This window comes from Neopsephotus bourkii, unplaced genomic scaffold (assembly GCF_033783945.1).
Source record: "Neopsephotus bourkii isolate Nb327-2 ecotype Australia unplaced genomic scaffold, CSIRO-AGI_Nbou_v1 NB_234, whole genome shotgun sequence".
NCBI classification, from domain to species: Eukaryota; Metazoa; Chordata; class Aves; order Psittaciformes; family Psittacidae; genus Neopsephotus; species Neopsephotus bourkii.
In genome coordinates, this window is record NW_026900744.1 from 13,542,239 (window position 1) to 13,557,898 (window position 15,660).

At 38.8% G+C, this 15,660-nt stretch overlaps 1 protein-coding gene across 1 annotated transcript; it reads right to left on the bottom strand.

The window, feature by feature from the left end:
• Positions 1 to 12,072: 12,072 nt before the first annotated feature.
• Positions 12,073 to 15,488, bottom strand: RGS21 (regulator of G protein signaling 21). The gene is made up of 3 exons (XM_061345350.1): positions 15,059 to 15,488; positions 13,638 to 13,804; positions 12,073 to 12,672 (listed from the first exon to the last, which is right to left on the bottom strand). Exons 1-3 carry the CDS (start codon positions 15,099 to 15,101, stop codon positions 12,469 to 12,471), a joined length of 414 nt encoding a protein of 137 aa, XP_061201334.1. The 5' UTR covers positions 15,102 to 15,488; the 3' UTR covers positions 12,073 to 12,468.
• Between the last annotated feature and the right edge of the window lie 172 nt (positions 15,489 to 15,660).

A 15,660-nucleotide genomic window follows, 5' to 3' on the forward strand; every position in this document is an offset into this window, starting at 1 on the left:
CCTGCTAACATGCAAGATACAGGGATTTCCTTTTACTGGTTTAATTGACACAGGTGCAGATATTTCAATTATTCAATGATCTATATGGTCCCCTGAGTGGTCTTTGACACATGCAACAGCCGGAGTCTCAGGAATTGGAGGAACTCGAGTCCCTGGGCAAAGTGCTGTACAGTTATATGTCGAAGGGCCGGAGAAAAAGGTAGCAATCTTGCACCCATGTGTTCTGGATGTGCCTTATACCCTTTGCGGATGAGATTTATTGAAACAGTTTAACATGGCAATTATGACAAATTTTTTATAAGGGCCACTGATGCTCAGCTGTGCCTAAAATTGACCTGGTTGACAGAAAAACTGGTCTGGGTAGATCAATGGCCCTTCAAAGGAGAGCAGCTTCACAAAGCTCAAGAACTGGTTCGGGAACAGCTTTCTCTGGGACATATTGTTCCATCTACCAGTCCATGGAACACTCCTATTTTTGTTATACCTAAAAAATCAGGAAGGTGGTGGCTTTTGCAAGATTTGTGAGCTGTTAATGCTGTTATAGCACCTATGGGTGCCCTGCAACCTGGCATCTCTAATCCTACATGTATACCAGACAGCTGGTTTTTGCAGATTATTGACGTGAAAGATTGTTTCTTCACCATTCATTTATATCCAGATGATGGTCCCAAGTGGCACATATCCAGATGGTCCCTTTAAATACCAAATATCAATAAGTATCAACCAATGTCACGGTATCACTGGATTGTTTTGCCACAAGGCATGAAAAATAGTCCTGCAACATGTCAACTTGTAGCTGCTGAAGCATTCCTAATGTGCAAAATTCTCATGACCAGATCAAGTTCTATCACTACATGGATGACATTTTGCTGTCATCTGAGACCAAAGTTGAATTGAAATGAGCAGCTTGTTGTCTTTCTCTGGAACTGCAACATTACGGCTTACAAATTGCTCCAGAGAAGGTACAACGGCTTCCTCCTTGGCAATATCTTGGTTGGAAACTGTGCAATTCCTGTGTGTTCCTGCAACAAGTACGCATTGCTAATAATATCGCTACTTCAAATGATCTGCAGCGGTGGTTTGGAACCATTAATTGGCTTTGTCCTCTTTTGGCCATCACCACAGAAGAACTATCTCCTTTGTTTAACCTTTTAAAAGGGGATCCTGACTTAGCATCGACACGAAAGCTCACTCCTCAGGCAAATGCGGCTCTCATTAAAGTGACATTTAAGACAAGCACTGCCTTTGCACATTGTATAAAGCCTGCCTTGTCTGTAAGCCTTTTTATTGTGTTTAATGATTTTCAGCCTTATGGACTAATAGGTCAATGGGATGCGAATTCCTCTGACTAAAAGAAAACACTTATCGTAGTTGAATGGTTACTTTTACAACATTAATTGCGAAAACTCTGGTAAGTGCATTAGAAATTATTATCTGTCTAATTTCTCAGGGGGGATTGCTTTGTCAGCATGTGCTGGGACAAAATCCTGATGCTATCCATCTGCCTTTGCAACCTCTTGAATATGCAACTGCATTCAGAGAAAGCCTATTATTACAGAGTGCCTTGGCAGATTATTTAAATGACATTTCTCACATGTTACCTCAGCAAAAACTGCTTAATTCTTTAACCTCTTTGTCATTACAGCCAAAATCCTTATTATCTGATTCTCCCATCCCACGAGCTCATACAGTTTTTGTGGATGGTTCAGGTAAAACTGGTAAAGCTGCTGCAGTCTGGCAAGCAGGTAATGGATTGGACCTCTGAGGTTATAGCATTATCCGGGTCCACACAAGTAGTGGAATTAGGGGCCACTCACCATGCCTTTTTCTTGTTCCAACGTGAAGCACTTCACATTGTTGCATATTCTGCATATGTGGTAGAAATAGTTCAGCGTCGACAAGCGGCCTTTATCAAGGAAGTTTCAACCAAACAACTTTTTCAGCTGTTCAGCTGTTATTAAGTCTTGCCTATTTGCTTAAACAGCAACAACATCCTTACTTTATAATGCATGTTCGTTCACACACCCGTTTACTGGGCCCAATAACACAGGGCAATGCTGTGGCTGACAAGATAACTTTGACAATGGTTTTGCCAGAGCAGTGTGAGCAGGCTAAATTATCCCACAACTTTTCTCATCATAATGCCCATACATTGCGTGAGCAGTTTTCTCTTAGCCTGGAACAGACAAAGGGCATGTCTGTGCATGTCCAGGCTATCAGTGTTTAGCTCCTCTACCCTTATTGCAGGGGGTAAACCCTCGGAGACTAAAGGCTAATGTACAAATTATTTGACATTAATTATTTGGATTATTGGATATGCAAATGGATATCACTCATATCCCTTCATTTGGCCACCATAAATACATTCATGTTTCGATTGACACCTTTTCAGGATTTTTAGTTGCCACAGCTCATACAGGTGAGAAAGCCAAAGATGTTATTAAGCATCTGCTTCATTGTTTTGCCACCATGGGAGTCCCTGTGCAACTAACAACTGACAGTGGTCCTGCTTATAGTTCTCATCATCTGGAATTGTTTTTACAAACCTGGGGCATCACACACCTTACTGGTTTTCCTCACTCTCCGACTGGTCAAGCGATTGTAGAATGAGCACATGGCATCCTGAAAGCTATGCTTGACAAACTAAAAAGGGGGAATACCCCGGGTGTGAGCCAACAGGAGCAATTGGAGAAAGCTACCTATGTGTTAAATGTTTTAAATTTGTCAGGGTCTCAGAACTATACTGCAAAGGACAGGCATTTTTTGCCAAAGTCAGTTCGAGAAAGGTATCCTGAGTTTTTTTAGAAGGATCTGCAGACGAAGCAGTGGGAAGGGCCTGTCACTTTGCTTACACGGGTATGGGGATATGCATGTGTGTCTCTTCCAACAGGACTGTATTGGATTCCAGCAAAGACTGTGAAGCTCGCCCAGAAAAGTGAGCCACGTAATGATACCTCATCAGAATCTGTAGTGACCTGATGACAATAAGACAGTCAAGTTTTCTAGTTACTTGTTTATTTTGGTGACTGTTCATATGTGTGCTGAAGAAACTTCTGTGTATTGGGCACACATTCTAGATCCGCCCCTTTTCCAGCCACTTAGGTGGTGAGCTATAGGGGTGCATTGATGAATTAGACCTACCAACTGGGAAATACTGATCTGTGCAGTTGCACAGCTTAATCAAATGATAGAACAGAAATAAAAGCTTCTGCTTTAAGGAATGTTGTTTGAGATCTTGTTGCCTTGAAACTGATGTAGGACTGGGATGTTTTGTTTGCGTGTTAAACATAGTGCTTAGAAACTGACTTGTTTAAACATGTTGAGTACTTCTACCATGAGTGAAATGCGTGTAGTGTTTCCTCATAAAATACAGCTTATTTTTCAGTGCAGTGCTGATGGATCTCTGCCTTCCCCCGGCCCCCCCCCAACCCCTCTGCATTTGTTTCTGCTCTGGTAGGTCTAACAGCTTTAGTTTCAAATGCTTTGATTCCAAATAGCTTGGTTTGAGATTTCATATTCCATTTGTTTACTTGGGAATCATTGAGACGATATCTAAATACAAAATACCGGGGCACAAATTAGTACAGAAAAAAGGTTCCATTTGAAAATGTAGAGATATGTGAAGAAAGAAATGGTCTGCCCTCTCGTGGCCGTTTTCTGTTGTACAAAAATGGGTTGGTTTGAATTGAACTGGAAAATAAATGCTTTTTCTCTAAATTGCAGCGCTGTAGAAAAGCAGTGTTAAAAGCAGCTAAGTTGTAGATGGATTTCATCCTGCAGTCTGACAGAGTTCTCCATATTCATGGTTTAAGTGAATGGTTGTTTATTTATAGAAGATGCTTAAAATGTTATGAAGTAGGAATAATAATGAGAACCATTATGGTTATTTGAAGTATGTTGTTCAGATTGTTGAACATAGGTGTCACTACAGCTTTGCTATCCTCTGTACCAATTTCAGTCCTAGTCTTTTCAGCAAAGCCAGTTTTCAAGTTAGTAAAGCCTATTATATGTGGAATTATAAACCAGACTTATTTCCCTGTCAGTTTGCTGGCTTGGAATTGGGTAGCTTGCCTTGTGGTTTGGTTTCTTCCCCTTTTCCACATGAAGGGAGCTATGCCACGTATGTGTACTATGTCGTTATTCAAGTAGCTGAGGTAAAAGGGCCATTTGCAAAAGACCTGGGACTGCTGTCAGTGGGCAATAGAAAATATGAGGGAAACAAAAGGTAAGAAGGAAGATGTGCACAAACAAGTTGCCACTTTGTACAAAACAGATTCAACAGCTCCTGGAATTTTTTGTGTTCTCCACCCAGAGTAGCCAGATGAACTGGTATGGGCTGAAGTCCATGTGCTTATTTTCTGCATATATTCTTACCAGTGTGTCAGACCCAAACATCTAGAAGTGCTTTCACACAAACATGTGAAAACATATTATTGCACTAGTGGGCAGAAATGTGATTGTGAAAAGGATTATTCACATGTGGATTTTTCTCTTCGACATTCATGAATTTAACAGACAATTCACATTAGTAACACTTCTTGTTCTCCTGTATCTTTTCAGATTTTAACATTGATCCATTCCTTTTTATTCCCACACCTTGTTTTTTAATGTGTTGCTCTTTTTATCTTAAATACCAGTGACTGAAAGAGCATATCACAGTGGAGCTGGGTAGTCAATAGGTAAGTAGAATTGTCCCTGAATTGTATAAAGACATTTTCCTGAAAATACCAGGATGCTTAGGATTTGAGGGAACAAGAAACCTGGGTAGTTTTGTGCTATGGGAGTTGAGCACCAGCCTTGTGTTTGCTGCCTGCTGTAGGGGTGGAGTCAATGTCCAACTGAAGTGAAATATGGGCAGAAAAGAATTTAGTGGTGAAGCCCATCTGCTGTGCCAGTGAGAATTTCTTCTGTGGTCCATTATCTACTTATTATTCCAGTGAGTATCCTATCTCCTAGGAATTCTGTCCTTTCCCTCAGGAAAACAAGGAAAAATTCCTAAAAAATCCTCAATCTGTATCATGGAGCTGTAATCCCATCACTCTGGTTCCTTGAACCGTGTTCCGTGTTTTCTGCTTTTATGCTGCTTTAACAGATCTGGTACATATTACCTTGGCTGAGATACTGTATTTATGGTCACTTCTGGTCATAATGTTTTTCATAACTCAAACATCTGTTGCCCTAATTTCCTAGTCACTGGATTCCTGCTGGTTCATTTGCTTCTGATTTCAAAATGCCAATGCATGAAAACTTTGGAGAGCAACAGTTCTCTGCCCCGTGAACACCAACAATATTTTGAAAATGAAATGAACCCTTAATAGTTCAAGACTGTGTACATTCAATATGCGTATTGAATTCTAGCACTGTTTGGACCTAATACATTCAGATCCATATGAACTGCTTTCAATTCCTGAAGCCAAGCTCAGTTGGAGCTGGTTGTTCTTAATGCGAGGCCATGCACTCGGAATTATATTTCTATACTCCCCATTGTAGTCAAAGCCAAAAGGGACATTGTTTAAACATTATCTGCTAGTTCAGATCTTTGAAAGGTATTTTTGATAAGGGATAATACATACATCTGAATAAACAAGCCCTTAGACCAAGGGTGCAGAATGCCCTTCAACAATACTGCTAGATACCACCCGCCCAGTGGGCTGAATTTCAAGCTGTCTTCCCCTAAATGTATTAGATTAACATTTATGAAGCTGAATCTCATTACTTTTTTTTTGTCATTATTCTGCTGCCTCTATGAAGTTGCTCTTCAATTACATTGCACTACATCCCCTTTTAATGCCTGCAGATTTCATTTGCACATGAATTCCCCTCACTTTTATATAATTGAGAACTGAAAGGAGATCTCTAATGGGCTGTAATTCTTTTTGTTATTTCTCCTTTTTCATATGGATTTCCAACAAAAGATCAATTCCTGGAATAATTTTAAATACACAATTAACATAAAAATTAATAATAACACCAAAATCATATTGAAATGTATTATAAAAGTAAGATGTGAGATACAATTTTCTTAAGAAATAAAAACAGATAATTTTCTGGCATACACCGCAATTTTTCTGTAAGCACTTTGGTAAGCAGCAACTCATAGGAATTGTCTGATGGACTTCAGTTATCAATGCATAAAAACCTGTTTTCACAGAGGACAGTAAAGTATGAATTACTTCATATTTCTGCCCATTCTAAGGAGAAACAAAGACAATGAAAAAACTCCACCCTTCTTTTAAGAAACATTCATTTTTATTTTCATAATTATTATATAGAGAGAGCTAACCTGAAATGGCATTTTTTGTGGATGAAGTACTTAAAGGTGGTAGTCATTCTTTTTTAGTAATTCATGGAAACCCATGACACTTTACGAACAAGATGGACATTTTCTTTAAACTGGAATCCTTCACTCATGTCCCCTTTTACCATTCCTCCAATTCTAATTTCAGGTTAAAATACGGACTTACTACGTAGTTATGCACAGGAGAAAAAAAAAAAAAAGAAAAAAGAATTAGTCCCAATCAAAATGTTGGACCCAGCTTGGAGACCTGCCATTAAAAATGACAGAACCAACCTAGGTATATTTTTTAATATCCAATTTTCCTGATTTAAAATTTGTGCAGAAACTCGGTTTTGCTAAGAGAACCCATGTATTCCCAGCAACAGAATTCAGCTCCAATGGGGTATGTCATTGTCACTGCAGAGAGCTACATAAAGGATGAGAGTGACTGCAATATGGCATAAGTATCACAAAATATTAATATGATAAAACTACAGGTTATTCTAATGATTCCTGTCTCAAAATATAGAATTTCAAGTACCAACTCACTATTAACAGTGAAAGACATTTGAGACTGTAAAAGGTGTCAATATTAGTGACTTTGTCCAGATAGGAATATGTTGCACTTAGCATTTGACTTGAAAAGACATCATATCACAAACCCCCTTTTATGCCATTTAACAAGACACATTTTAAATTTTATTCTCCTAAAAGGTTCGGCTCTGGTAAGGAATTCAATAAATACATAGGCTTTCGACTGTGCCATTTTGTCTCATTACGACAGGCAAAATGATTGCATTTCGATCAAAATCCAGTCAATTTATTCTGGAAATTAAATTCAAATCAATTTGAAACTATTCATATTGTATAGCTGCTGATGGTGAAACTATACAATATGAATGCAAGTTCAAGTAGAAGACAAGTGATAGCACTATACAAATTTAGAATGAGCTTGAAGCAGGAGAAGATCCTTCGTGGTGAAGAGCTTGGGTGACCATGTAGACAGAGTGCAGAACTTAGAAAAATATTAGCAGTACAAGCAGTAGTGTCAGTGTCAGTCCATGGCATTTTATCTCTTATCTCCTAGTTTATGTAGTGTCATTTTACAGTGTCAAGAGCATTTCAAAGATGAAATGTTGGCCTTTTCAGCCTGAATTTGCCTATTCATCTTACTATTGAATATAGTATTTTAAATACCAAACTCATTCAGCCTTTCAAAGCAGCTTCCCATGTTACATTATGTGAAGAATGAGCTTTCCTGAGTTCGTGATGTTTATACTTCTTTGCATTCTTTAATTTTTATTTAGAAGCAAATGCCCCTTGAGCCCTGAATGTTGGGTATTTGCTTAGGTTAGTGACAGAACTATCTGTAATTAGACCGTAAGAACTATTAATAACATTATTTATGTGTGGTGGTAAGCACTAGAGAATCTGTAACCTGAAATTAACATGGCACAATTACTCTACATTTCAGAGGGAGAGAAAGGTAATGCATTATTAATAAGAGGAGTTCTTTGCCACTGGAACTTGGTGAAGAACTGAAGCTCCAACCTAGGCATGATTGACCAGTGTAAGGTAATCTCTCTGTACCCTGCCTTGCTACATTCTCCATGCTGTGCAGTCATGAAGATGTTTCTGCCAACACAGATAAGTTTTGTATCCAAAATAGTAAATCCTACATCTTCCTTATGTCTTCCCTTCCTGCCCTTTTCTCTCAGCTAAAACAAGATATTTATATGACAGCATAGTACGTTTGAAATTATTCAAAAAAGACAACTTATTTAAAGATTTTTTCCTTTCTTCTCTGGTTTATGAGTTTTTAAGTTATAACTACTGCATTATGAAAAACATGGTTTCAGTACAGTTTTTACTGAGTGTGTGCCTTTGTTTACCTTTCCAGGACTGTTATGCATAGTAGGCAAAATATTCATAGAACTAAAAATAACCTACATGCAAACCTGAATGGAAACAGATATGGATTGAGAGACAAATCCAGCTCTACTCATTTTATATGCAAATAACCAAACCCATGCAATATAGAAGAAAAAATAATGCAAGCTAATGTCTTACTTAGGACAGCTAAACCATAGCAGCAATATAAAAAAATAAGGCAGGGAATCATTTGCTTTAGTATTGTCTCATTTTTCTCACTAAAGATCAAAGCACTCAGGGCCTCCTCTGAAATGTGTAAGAATACATTGAGTCTAATTTCCATGGCCAAGTATTATAGAAGTTGAAAAGCTGGGAAAAAATGGAAAAGAAACTTTTCTGGGAGGTGTTTTTTCTCAAAATGAACATAAAAATTACTTTATAAAATATGATTTTATACTGGTGTTATTAATTTAATCTACCTGGCTTTCTTTGCAGGAGCCAGATTAGGTATGGTAGCTTTCCCTTTCTTAGACATAGCAGTAAATTCCAGATATAACAGGTAGTCTCCCCCAAAATTCAGAGTCTTTATGGTAAAAAAACAGCTATTTTTAGTCTCTAGGCTTCAGAACTTCTAGAAATTTTATATTTCTAGTTCAGATAGTGGATTGTATTATCTCACATCTGATTTAACTCACACAAAGGTGAGCATGGGTCCTTCCACTGGCTTATGTGGCTTCACTCACACAATTCCACACAACCTGACTGGTTTATGTATATTTTTAACTTCTTATGCTGCGCTTTCAAGCAGACAGGAGTTGGAGACCCCTGGCAGCCATCTTTTTACCAATTTCTAGCTTTGTCTGTGATGGTGTAAAGTCAAAAGTGTGCAAGTTTTAAAGGAGTGAGTTGTGAGGTTTCATGATCACACATCTATTTTCAAGGTAATTTTTTTGTTTCTCCTTGCCCTGATAAGAAAGGTGATGTGATCCCACTTCTTCCAACATGTGGCAAGTTTCTCTTCTGAAAATGAGAACTGGATTTGTAAGAAAATTACTTGCTGCATTTTTGAGTAAATTTCAGCAATCCTGACTTCTGCCTTCACTGTGACTTTAAGCCGCAGAAACCCCTAGTGCAGGAAGGAGACCAAGGCTGTGCTGCAGGCAGAGCTTGCAGTTTTCCACAGAACTATCATTGCAAAATAAATGGTAGCTGTGGGACTGCAAAACAAACCTACATCCTCTTTTCAGCGCAACCTCAGCGACCATGTATGTTTCTCTGTTAACCACTAGTACTGGGAAAGAAAGAAATGAAAATGAAATGCAGACAGGAAGATAAAGTAGGTGATAGTAAAGATGGTGGGTGTCAAAGAAGAGGTATTTTACACCGTACCTAACTACTTACTTGCATAAGTTGTGGCAGGTAACCTAAGTATACAACTCAAGACAGTGTACTGGGGTTTTCAGACTACTTAATATCCTTTATTTCCTACATGGATTAGTTCTTTAATGTAGTTGGATACCAGAGAGGATCTTTTGCATAGAATATGTGATGGTGTATAGAAGGCATAAACAGAGAATTAGAGATTCCTAGAGACTCAGAGCAGCTCAAAAGCAAAAGATTTGAAACAATTAAATTAATATCAAATGAAAGTCTTTGGGGGGAATTTTTCTGTTTTGTTTTTAAGAAAAATCTTATGGCTGTCTCTTGTATTTAGAATTAATTCCATAGTGAAGATTCTTCCTGGCCCAACATGGTTAAAAATATTTTTTATTTCAGTACTATACAACAGCTCCTTCCTTCATCAAAATATATGCAATAAACTCTCCAAGAGCAAAGAATGATATCAGTGTGTGCAAACATGACAACTGCACTAGAATCCTACTGCATCTTGCTTGTTTGAAAAATAACACCATGATTAAATTCTGATCTACATGCTTACTTGCCTGAAACTGTTCCTCTGATGTTTACTTTTCTGCTTACCTGTATTTCATTGAAAAATTGTAATAACTCATTTAATGAGTGCATGGGGACAGTATCACTGATACACTTGGAAAAACAAAGAAAAGGAGCTATTTATTTAAAATGTACAAAGGAATATTTACTCAGGGTTTGGAGTTTTTTTTCCAAATGCCTATACAATTAATAAATGAGATTTCTCAATAAAAATTCAAATTAAATAAACGCAAAGAAAATTGGATAGAGTCATATTGAGGACAGCTGCATTATGAAACAGTAATTTGCTCTGAAAGCCAGGGACATTTGTCATAAAGCATCTGCCTATTAAATACTATCATAGAATCATAGAATAGTTAGGGTTGGAAAGGACATTAAGATCATCAAGTTCCAAACCCCCTGCCATGGGCAGGGACACCTCACACTAAACCATATCACCCAAGGCCTCGTCCAACCTGGCCTTGAACACTGCCAGGGATGGAGCATTAACAACCTCCCTGGGCAACCCATTCCAGTGCCTCACCACCCTAACAGGAAAGAATTTCCTCCTTATATCCAATCTAAACTTCCCCTGTTTAACTTTTAACCCATTACCCCTTGTCCTATCACTACAGTCCCTAATGAAGAGTCCTTCCCCAGCATCCCTATAGGCCCCCTTCAGATACTGGAAGGCTGCTATGAGGTCCCCACGCAGCCTTCTCTTTTCCAGGCTGAACAGCCCCAACTTTCTCAGCTGATCTTCATACGGGAGGTGCTCCAGTCCCCTGATCATGCTCGTGGCCCTCCTCTGGACTTGTTCCAACAGTTCCATGTCCCTTTTACGTTGAGGACACCAGAACTGCACACAATACTCCAAGCGAGGTCTCATGAGAGCAGAGTAGAGGGGCAGGATCACCTCCTTCGACCTGCTGCTCACACTCCTTTTGATGCAGCCCAGGATACGGTTGCCTTTCTGGGCTGCAAGCACACACTGAAGCCACCTCATGTTCATTTTCTCATCGACCAACACCCCCAAGTCCTTCTCCGCAGGGCTGCTCTGAATCTCTTCTCTGCCCAACCTGTAGCTGTGCCTGGGATTGCTCCGACCCAGGTGTAGGACCTTGCACTTGTCCTGGTTAAACTTCATGAGGTTGGCATCAGCCCACCTCACAAGCGTGTCAAGGTCCCTCTGGATGGCATTCCTTCCCTCCAGCGTATCTACTGAACCACACAGCTTGGTGTCGTTGGCAAACTTGCTGAGGGCGCACTCAGTCCCACTGTCCATGTCACCGACAGAGATGTTAATCAAGACCGGTCCCAACACCGATCCCTGAGGGACACCTCTCATTACTGGTCTCCAGGCGGACATTGAGCCATTGATGACAACCCTTTGTGTGTGGCCATCCATCCAGTTCTTTATCCACTGAGTGGTCCATCTATCAAATTGATGTCTCTCCAATTTAAAGACAAGGATGGTGTGTGGGACAGTGTCGAATGCTTTACACAAATCCAGGTAGATGACATCAACTGCTCTACCACTGTCCATCAGTTCTGTAGCCCCATCATAGAAGGCCACCAAATTGGTCAGGCAGGATTTCCCCTTGCTGAAGCCATGCTGGCTGTCACCAAGCACCTTGTTGTTTTTCATGTGCCTTAGCATGCCTTCCAGGAGAATCTGCTCCAAGATTTTGCCAGGCACGGAGCTGAGAATGACTAGTCTGTAATTCCCCGGGACATCCATTTTCCCCTTCTTGAAAATGGGGGTTATATTTCCCTTTTTCCAGTCATCGGGAACTTCACCTGACTGCCATGATTTCTCAAATATGATGGCCAGAGGCTTAGCAACTTCATTCGCCAGCTCCTTCATGACCCGCAGATGGATTTCATCAGGACCCATGGACTTGTGCACGTTCATGCTGTGTTATCTACCATATTTCTACTTCTGTTTTGAGTTGGTATAAAATATGGAGATTTTCATTATTTCTTTTTTACATATTACAAATGAGATGATGAATGAATGAGTAAATGTATCCAAGTCCCCTGAAATTTATTTTTGAGGCCATACTTCTACAGAAAACTCAGTAACAAATCAGAAAACCCAAAACATTCTGCTTAATGTGAAAACACTTTGACAGATAAAGCAAGAACTGGCAAAACTATCTATGGCAAACTTCTTTACTAAAAAGGAAGCTCAAATGTCTTGGCATATTCCATGTTTCTTGACTATGTCTCCACTGTTATTAGAAAATATCATGTGCCTACTGTACCTGAAAACAACCTGGCAAAGGCAATTTAGATCTGGTTTGTACAATCAGTTTAATAAAATATTAACTGTACTGACTTGCAATGGGAGACATTTACAAATTCATAATCCCTTGGGCATTTTCTCACAAAAATGGGAACCATCTCTTCTGATTTCCATTCTGTTGCTTCTTTACCAATTCCTTGTAAACATCTGACCTTAGAAACCTGGGAAAAGAGTCCTTTGCCATGAGACTATAGACTAACCTCTGAGCATCATCAAAGCAGCTGAGAGTGGGTTCAGAGATGTTCTGAGAAATGTGGGTTTTAGTTTGGAAGTCAATATTAATCTGTAGGAAGAAAGGAAGCATAAAACGAATGTCAGTTTGGTTGGAAAGCTGACGTTTGTTCCTCTACAGGACACAGTCTGCATCTGAATTTCCCCCCAGATATCCTGGCTGATGCAAATAAGCAGGAAGGTTATTCCTTAATTTTCTACTATACTGAATTCCTAATTTTATTTGAGTCTTAAAGAGACAGCATCACTGCAAAAAAAGAAGGGGAAAACTTGCTTCTGTTTATCTCATTTTTTGCCAGTGCAAATCCTTTGAAGTACTGATTACCAATGGGTAAATTAGTGATGAAGGTACTCAGCATCAGTTTAGGTTTTGGCCTTATGTATTTTATAAATATTTTCTGGTTTTTATCATAATAAAATGGATTTCAATCATATGTAAGACATGGAGACACTCAAAGCACACTCACTGTCAGAGGCAAAAAGATGAGTGTAAAAATTTGTTAGGGAGTAGAATGTGAACGATAATCAAGTTGTAATTTCTTCCTTCATCACAAGCATTTTTAAAGTAATGATAACATTAAATGCTGTGAGGGAAATGTTTTGCAAGTTTCCATTTTATTTTTTATCATGTCAAAATACCTGTATGAAAGAACAAATACAACCACTAAAATTCCAATATACTGGTACCTAAAATATGGAGGAAATGGTGCTTATTGCATTATCAAAATGGTTAGAGAAAACAAATTATATCAAATATATATTTCATTACATTTTAAGGTGGAATTTTCAGAAGGTGAGATAAACCCATGCCCTCTGTGAAAAAATATATATACCATAAAAGGTCTTAGTTTGCTTTACAAAGTCCCATGCAGTGTTTCCTATCTGGTAAATAATTGACATGAAAATGCAAAACAGCCACATTGAATTGTATTTTCTGTTATTCCTAGAAGTTTGCATCTGAACTTTCCAATTGATTCTCATCCTCAGTACCCAAAGTACACACAGAACACTATGTACCTCCTTTGGAGCATCAGCTTGTATAAAGTCAGAATAAATCTTTTGGGCTTTTGAGGCGATCTTAGCCGAGGACTTGGTTTTCTTGAAGTCCTCACAGGCGAGCCAGAACTCCACATTCTCCTCACTGAACTCTGACTTTAAAAATGTCCTAAAAGCTGCCAAGCCATCTGGAGAAAAAATGCATGAGATGATGGGTAGAGGAAAACTGAAAGACGAATACAGATCATATATATGTACGTACACGTGTGTGTATATATATATATATGTGCATTTTACGCTGTGTAACTTATGTGTCTGATATTATTCGGCCTGTCAGTCAGCAATTAGTCTTAAGAGGCTGTTGTGGGCGAAATAAATAGGAGATGAAACTATAGCAATGATAAAGTGACTAAGAGTTCTTTCAGAGAGTTACTAACTGAGGAAAGCTCCCTGCTACTGTCTGGTCTCTAGCACTGATACACTAGTTAAAAGGGGATCCTAGAGATCTTGGCCTTCAAGAAGGTTTTTTCATGACTAGAAAATTAGGGATTTGAGGCTCACTGCTGCTCTACGAAGCAATGAGAAATCAAAGTTATATTGCACTACTGTTCTCCTCTCAGAGCTGAGGTTACCCTGCTTGAATAGCCCTTCCATCTACTTTCAAATAATGATAGAGACTTGGACAAAGACATCGACTCTTTGTTATTTCTTTGTTCAGCATTTTTTACACTTTTAAGAGGAAAAAAAAAGAAATAAAAGTTTGTTTGGACAAAATTGATTTCAACTTAATCCAAGTTGCAACCTCTTAGAAAAGAAAGCTGACAGCACCCAAATTAAGTTCTCTTAGTCAAGTTAATGCTATTAAGATACAGCGTGGAGGCGCCCCAGGGTCCAGGCCACAAAGTTACTGTAGAAAAGGGGGAAGGGGCAAGGAAACTTTAAAGTTACATGTGGTTTGAGGTTTCAGGTCAGTAGGAATGGGATCTATTAGAGAAGTGACTTTGGATAAATTAGAAATTATTGGTTTTTGTTTGACTGAAAGCCAATGCACAGCACATATATTTTGTTGTAACAGGAATACCTAAGAAAAGGTTTGTGTGTTTGGTTTGGTGGGGTTGGGGGTGTTTTTTAATTAAAAAACAAAAAAAAAAAAGAAGAGAACCATTGCATGGATAGTTAACACAGTATCTTAAACCAAAATGCTTTAAGAGGCTTTTGCTTTCTTAAATGTCCCTTTAGCACTGACCAGAGGTATATTGTGTTTGCAGCTTGGAGAAACATGCCCCCTCTGCCTTTCAGCATGGCAGGTTGCATGCCTCCAGTATTGGTGTACTTCAAAGCACGTGGAGAGTCCAACTGGAAAGCAGTGTGAAAACCTCATGGCAACGTTTGTGAACTGGGTTGATGCATGTTGAAAAAAAAACGTATCTTTCACTGCTTACCTTTATTAGCTAGTATTGTATCCACAGACTCAGACCAGGCCATGGTTTCCCCAGCGTTTGACCTGTGGAAACAACATCTATCCTTGAAAATAGCATTGGGATCTTTTGCCTGTGCAGTCTGTGGCAGCTAGTCTGTTATTTGGCTATCTCCTTGAAGGAGCAGAGTGAGTAATTCCTGTTACCCTATGCACTGAATAACAGAAAGTCAACAAAAAGTGTGATGCGGTTTTCTTTAGAGTGCAGAGAGCCATACGGACTCATAAAATATAATATTTGACATTGGCAACTTGATTGTTCATCCAGGAGGTAGTAGTAATGCTTACAATTAAAATAAACCCGGAAACAAAACACCAGGAATAAATCCCATTGGTCATCTAGCTCATATTTTTCACGTGTTTCTAAATAAGACACCTACTTCTTCAATAAAGCTCGGTTCAGTGGTTTGTAGCTACATTTTTAATAGGTTTTTTTTTTAAGCAAATTTTTCTTACAAATGTCCTCAGCCAAGATTTTTGAGATAGAAATTTCAAGTGTTAATCAGTTCTTCTTGTAGCCTCTAGTGACAGGTAATAAAAGATGAAGAATTTCAATGAGCTGATACC

Coding starts and splice junctions, on each gene's coding strand:
- RGS21 (XM_061345350.1), bottom strand. CDS start 15,101: ATGGCCTGGTCTGAGTCTGTGGATACAATACTAGCTAATAAAG. Junction 13,805..15,058: donor TACAATACTAGCTAATAAAG/GTAAGCAGTGAA, acceptor TTTTTTCTCCAG/ATGGCTTGGCAGCTTTTAGG. Junction 12,673..13,637: donor AAGCTGATGCTCCAAAGGAG/GTACATAGTGTT, acceptor TTCTTCCTACAG/ATTAATATTGACTTCCAAAC.